The 6,885-nt window shown below is 35.5% G+C and overlaps 1 protein-coding gene across 1 annotated transcript; it reads right to left on the bottom strand.

Moving 5' to 3' along the window:
- Positions 1 to 5,579: 5,579 nt before the first annotated feature.
- Positions 5,580 to 6,515, bottom strand: LOC107145957 (olfactory receptor 150-like). Its single transcript, XM_015490010.2, has one exon. It carries the CDS (start codon positions 6,513 to 6,515, stop codon positions 5,580 to 5,582), a length of 936 nt encoding a protein of 311 aa, XP_015345496.1.
- Between the last annotated feature and the right edge of the window lie 370 nt (positions 6,516 to 6,885).

Raw genomic sequence — 6,885 nt, 5'->3', positions numbered from 1 at the left:
TACAAGACTGTTAAAGAAGAACTAATACCAATACTCTTCAATTTATTTCAGGAAATAGAAAAAAAGGCAGTAATTCCAAAGTCATTCTATGAGGCCAGTATCACCCTGATTCCCAAACCAGGCAAAGACACATCAAAGAAAGAAAACTTCAGACCAATATCTCCAATGAACATAGATGCAAACATTCTCAATAAAGTTCTGGCAAATCAAATACAAAAACATATCAAAAAGATCATGCACCATGATCAAGTGGGATTCATACCAGGGATGCAGGGTTGGTTAAACATACAGAAATCAATAAATGTAATTCATCACATCAATAGACTTAAAGATAAGAATCATATAATCATCTCAATAGATGCAGAAAAAGCATTTGATAAAATACAACACCGCTTTATGTTCAAAACACTAGAAAAACTAGGGATAACAGGAACATATCTCAACATCATAAAGGCTATCTATGCTAAACCTCAGGCCAACATCATTCTAAATGTAGAAAAATTGAAAGCATTCCCTCTAAAATCTGGAATAAGACAGAAATGCCCTCTTTCACCACTTCTATTCAGCATAGTTCTTGAAACACTGGCCAAAGCAGTTAGACAGATGAGAGAAATCAAAGGGATATGTATAGGAAAAGAAGAACTTAAATTAGCACTATTTGTTAGTGATATGATTCTATACCTAGAAGACCCAAAAAACTCCACCAGAAAACATCTGGAACAAGTAAATGAATTCAGCAAAGTAGCAGGATATAAAACAACACCCATAAATCAAAGGCATTTCTGTAAATCAGTGACAAAGCCTCTGAGAAGGAAATGAGAAAAACTACCCCATTCACAATAACCTAAAAAAAAAAATAAGACACTTGGGAATCAACTTAACCAAAGAAGTGAATGATCTACACAATGAAAATGACAGAACTCTAAAGAAAGAAATCAAAGAAGACCTTAGAAGATGGAAAGATCTTCCTTGTTCTTGGATAGGCAGAATTAATATTATCAAAATGAGCATACTACCAAAAGCACTATACAGATTCAATGCAACTCCAATCAAAATCCCAATGGCATTACTCATAGAAATAGAAAAGGCAATCATGAAATTCATCTGGAAAATAAGAGACCCAGAATAGCTAAAGCAATCCTTAACAGGAAGAGTGAAGCATGTGACATCTCTATACCAGACATTAAACTATACTACAGAGCAATAGTAAAAAATCAGTATGATATTGGCACCAAAACAGACTGATAGACCAATGTACACCAATGGTACAGAATAGAGGACACAGAGATTAACCCACAAAATTACAATTAACTTATATTAGACAAAAGGTGCCAAAACATGCACAGGAGAAAAGATAGCATCTTCAACAAATGGTGCTGGGAAAACTGGAAATCCACATGCAACAAAATGAAATTAAACCTCTATCTCTCACCATGCACAAAACTTAACTTAAAATTGATCAAGGACCTAGGAATAAAATCAGAGATTCTATGTCTAATAGAAGAAAAATTAAGCCCTAATCTTCATCATGTGGGACTAGGCCCCAACTTCCTTAATAAAACTCCTCTAATGAATAATTAAAACCAAGAATCAATAAATAGAATGGAATCAATTTCCTGGGAGCAAATTTTTACCCCTCACACATCAGAGAGAGCAAAAGTAATCTCTAGAGTATATAAAGAACTCAAAAAGCTAAGCACCAAAAACAAACAAACAAACAAACAAACAAACAAACAAACAAATAACCCAATCAACAAATGAACCAAGGACCTGAACAGACATTCTTAGAAGAGAATACACAATCAATCAACAAATATATGCAAAAAATGCCCATCATCTCTAGAAATCAGAGAAATGCAATTCAAAACTACTCTAAGATATCATCTCACTCCAGTCAGAATGGCAGTTATTTTGAAGACAAACAATAATAAGTGTTGGTGAGGATGTGGGAAAAAAGGCACACTCATACATTGGTGGTGGGACTGAAAATTTGTGCAGCCAATATGGAAAGAAGTATGGAGATCCCTTGGAAATCTGCAAATGGAACCACCGTTTGACTCAGCTATCCCTCTCCTTGGACTAAACCCAAAGGACTTAAAAACAGCATACTTACGGACACAGCCACATCAATGTTTATAGCAGCACAATTCATAATAGCTAAGCTGTGGAGCCAACATTGATGCCCTCCAATGGCTGATTGGATAAAAAAATATGGCATATATATATATATATATATATATATATATATATATATATACACACACACACACACACACACACACACACACAATGGAATTTTACTCAGCAATAAAAGAGAATAAAATAATGGCATTTGCCAATAAATGGATGGCGTTGGAGAAAATAATGTGAAGTGAAGTTAGCTAATCCCCCCAAAAAAATACTCAATGTTTTCTCTGATATAAGGAGGCTGACTCATAGTGGGGTAGGGTGGGGGAGCTTGGGAGGAATAGATAAATTCTAGATAGGGAAGAAGGGTGGGAGGGAAAAGGAGGGGGTAGGAGGTTAGTAATGATGGTGGAATGTGATGGTCATCATTATCCAAAGTACATGTATGAAGACACGAATTGGGTGTCAACATACTTTATATACAAACAGAGATATAAAAAAATTGTGCTATATATGTGTAATAAGAATTGTAATGCAAAAAATACCAAAGTACATATATAAAGACATGAATTAGCGTGAACATACTTTATATATAAAGATATGAAAAATTGTGCTCTATATATGTAATGAATTGTAATGCATACTGCTGTTGTGTATTTAAGAAAATGAAATCAATTAAATAAAAAAAATACAGTGTAAAAAATATTTAAAAGGGAATCTTTCTTATATAAAGTGTTGTTTTGATAGAGATAGAGAGTTGGGTGATTTTTTTATCATTGTGAAATGTAGACCTCACTTGTTGGGGGCCTTTCTGGACAGAAGCTATGTGCACACTTTAAGACCTGAGTAAAGAGGTAATGAACAGTTATTGCACCCCACAATACATTGGGCTTTACCTCTGCTTGGAGAAGGAAGGTGTGGCTCGAGGAGGGGGCTTCATCCAATGGGGTTGATTTAGACCCACCTATTCCTTTGTAATCCTACCCCTTCTCCCTTTGTGGGATAGAACATTCCATGGAATCTCCCTTTGTGTGTCCCCTATATAAGAATAAATAATTCTAGTGGCTCTCTTTCCATAGACCCCTAAGGTCACAGAGCTGGCCCTGGATTTTGAAAAGGTACCTCTTTTTTTTTTTTTTGCGTGCTTTCTTTGCCATTTTTTTAAGTTACAGATTTTGTGAACCCAGCATAGGTCACCAGCTTAGATGGAAATACTCACTAATTATTTTAAATCTTTGCAGCCCAATAATTTTGTGTCTCTTTGCCTTTTTATATACCTTATAACAAAGTAACAAATTTATATTATTGACAACTTCATTTTTGTTGATCTATTTATTGCATTAATGTAGCGCTTTTCTTAAAACTTAATTTGCTTATTCTTATAGCACTACTTTTGATTTGCTCAGTAAAAGAAGATAAAAATGTTAGCACTAGTCAAAGTTTCTTGCTGAAGACCACCATGCTGTGTTACTTCAGTGTGTGTTGATTGATGATATAGTGTGCACTGGCAGACATTTAGAATCAGAATAGTATGCTGCTTTAAATTTAAATGAGATTATTCTTTTAAGGACTTTATTTAAAATATGTTTTCTGTAAGGATTAATAATAGTAATTAAGTAATATTCAGTTCTATATTAAATACATTTCTCCTGTTGTGTTAATTGTACAATAAATTCACTTGTTCTTTAAAAATAAATAAGTAAACAAATAGCTAGGACACAGAAAATCAGAAAGAAAGTTTCTTCTAATTTGCAGTGGGGAATAGCCTCCTGCATCTCATGACAATTTTGCTTTTATGGCATGAGAAAAACAAGACACTGTAATGGAATGAAAGTTTACTATGTATTTGAAGACAAAATAATGACAAAGCAAATGCTGTTTTATGCCTGTTAAATGAGACAGATGATTTTTTAAGTGAAACTTATACATCTACATGCTCATTTTGGGCAAAAAGGAATAAAGTCTGATGCTCTTCTTCTGGGAACAGGAGAACAGAGGAGCAGTGAAGATCATGGTATTACTTGAAGTTATCCATGTTTCTTTACTTAAAGCTATGAAATGTAGACACGTAACATAGAACACAACCACGGCCTGTCATATAAAAGTGGTTTTCACATAAGGGTAATTGATCTGGTTTCCATAACTCTGAGAAACCCTTGTACTGAGAGTGGGGAAATCATCTGAGTAGAACTATCAACAGAATAGAAGGAAGGGGAGTTGAGCAATCAGTGAGTAGATGCCACAAAGAACTTCTGGCACTTATTGGTCAGGACAATTACCTCTCAGGAGTACTTACTCAAGCTTTCTGGTTGCCATTTTTAAGGGCATCTTTGGGAACTTAATAGAACAAAGGAAAAAGGAGGAATTATTTTGGTAGCAAGCTACCTTCCTTGCACCATCAAAGATATCATTTTTCCTTCAAAACGGATATTGAGTTTTGGGGTAGGAGAGGTACTCCTCATTATCATGAAAATAATTTTGCAATTATAAGTTTCCTAAGTATATAAATATCCCAAATGAATTCATGTTATAGTCAAATTTTTTGCTACTAAAACCAAAAGACTGGAGAAAAACAATCAGAGGATAACAAATTGATTTTAGGGCTCACAGATTTAGAGTTGTTACTCCATGGACTCTATTCTTTGGGGCCCGAGGTAAGGCAAAACATCATGGCAGAAAAGTGTGGCAAAGGAAAGTGATTCAAGACATAGTACCAGGAAGCAGAAAGAGATTGAGAGCTCTGTTCACCAAAGACAAAATATAGACCCTAAAGATACATCCCCAAGGATCCACCTCTTCCAAACACCTATCTGCCTACCTTACCTATTGGGGTAAGGTATAGTTATTCCCTATCACTCTATTAATGCACTGATTGAGTTATGACTTTCATAACCTAATCTTTCTTGGCTGGAGGACAAACAACTAATATATAAATATCATAATACAAGAGTGAAAATGACACTATTAAATACAAAATAATATATGTGTTGGGGAAAAGGCATGATTTCTTTTGGACATGGGAAAGTCAGTATGAAATTATCAGGATATAGAGATGAGAGCATAATTACAAAAATATATATAGCAAGGAATATTTTATACAAGAATATCAAAGGATATGACCAAATGTATTTATTCTCTAAATTATGATAAATAAGTCATGTTAGAAAGAGTCATGTTTCATGTGTTTTTGCCATAATAAAATACGTTGAGAATTTTAAAGCATTTTTGAAAATATTTAGTTGGGAGATAGGTTACTCCAGGTAGATGAATTCTGAAACACCCAGTGCCTTTCCTATGAGTGAACCAGTGATTTCAGTCCGCTCTTAGCACCTTTCTTCCAATCAATTAAGTACTAGCAATAATCTCATAACTAATTGATAAACATTGCTCTCTCAATTGTTTCTTTAACAGAGTTCTATAATTTCTATACTTTTCTAAGGAAAATACACTTTTCATAGGAAATTTCTTCTTTTGACAAGATTATTTAGGGCAACTTTGACATCTTTATTCCTCAGGCTGTAGATCAGAGGGTTTAACATGGGCACAATGATGGTGTAAAATATGGATGATACTTTCCCTTGGTCCATAGAGTTGACTGATGATGGCTGGAGGTACATGAATGTTACAGAACCAAAGAAGAGACCAACAGCTGAGATGTGGGAGCTGCAGGTGCTGAAGGCTTTGTACCTGCCCTCAGTGGAGCGAATGCGCAGGATGCTGGCTATGACGAAGATGTAAGAGCTAAGGATGGACAGGACTGGGGCAAAGATATTGAATGCACTGGAGCACAGAACTACTACCTCATTGACAAAAGTACTAGAGCAAGAAAGCTCTAGTAGTGGAAGAACATCACAAAAGTAATGGTTTATTATATCATTCTTACAGAAAAGCACCCTTAGCATGCATGTTGTGTGGGCTGTGGCACCCATCAATCCCATGCTACAAACCCCAATTAGCAACCAGAAACAGACTTGAATAGACATGGTAACATTGTAAAGCAAGGGGTTACAGATGGCAACATAGCGGTCATATGCCATGGCAGCCAACATGTGACACTCTGCAATTGCAAAAGCTGCAAAGAAGTAGAGCTGAGTCATGCATTCAGCAAAGGAGATGGTGTTTTTCTCCATCACAAAGTTCACCAGCATTTTGGGTGTGATCACAGTAGATTGACAGAGGTCAATAAAGGAGAGACTGCTGAGGAGATAGTACATGGGTGTGTGCAGTTGAGAGCTGAGTCCAATCAGTATGATCATACCCAGGTTCCCCACCACTGTGAACACATAGATTCCTAGGAAGAGGAGGAAGAGGGGCAGCTGGAGCTCTGATTTGTCTGTTAATCCAACCAGGATGAACTCAGTCACTGTGGAATGATTTTCCTCTGTCATTTTCTTCTGAAAATTCTAAGTAGGAAGAGAGAAAATATTTTGTAATAGATATTATTGATCCATCTTACAATGGGATATGAAACAGAGTTCAAGTCTTTTCAGTCCTCTATCTCCATGTTTCTGCAAGTTCTTCCCTCTCTTCAGTCAAAGACTTTGTGATTCCAATAATTTATGACTTATAAATAAATGTCAAACAGAACTATCTGTATTTGTTTTCTATGCTGTAATGATAATTTTAGTAATGCCCAGTCTCTGACCACCCTAAGAACTCTTCTGATGACTTACGTTGAGTGCTCCAAAATTTCCCATGGCTTTTTAATAATCCTCTCAAATTCTGGGCAAGAAAATGTATTTTTTTCATACTGTTAAA

This window comes from Marmota marmota, unplaced genomic scaffold, assembly GCF_001458135.2.
Source record: "Marmota marmota marmota unplaced genomic scaffold, marMar, whole genome shotgun sequence".
Classification (NCBI taxonomy): domain Eukaryota; kingdom Metazoa; phylum Chordata; class Mammalia; order Rodentia; family Sciuridae; genus Marmota; species Marmota marmota.
This window is presented reverse-complemented; position numbering and strand designations above follow the sequence as displayed.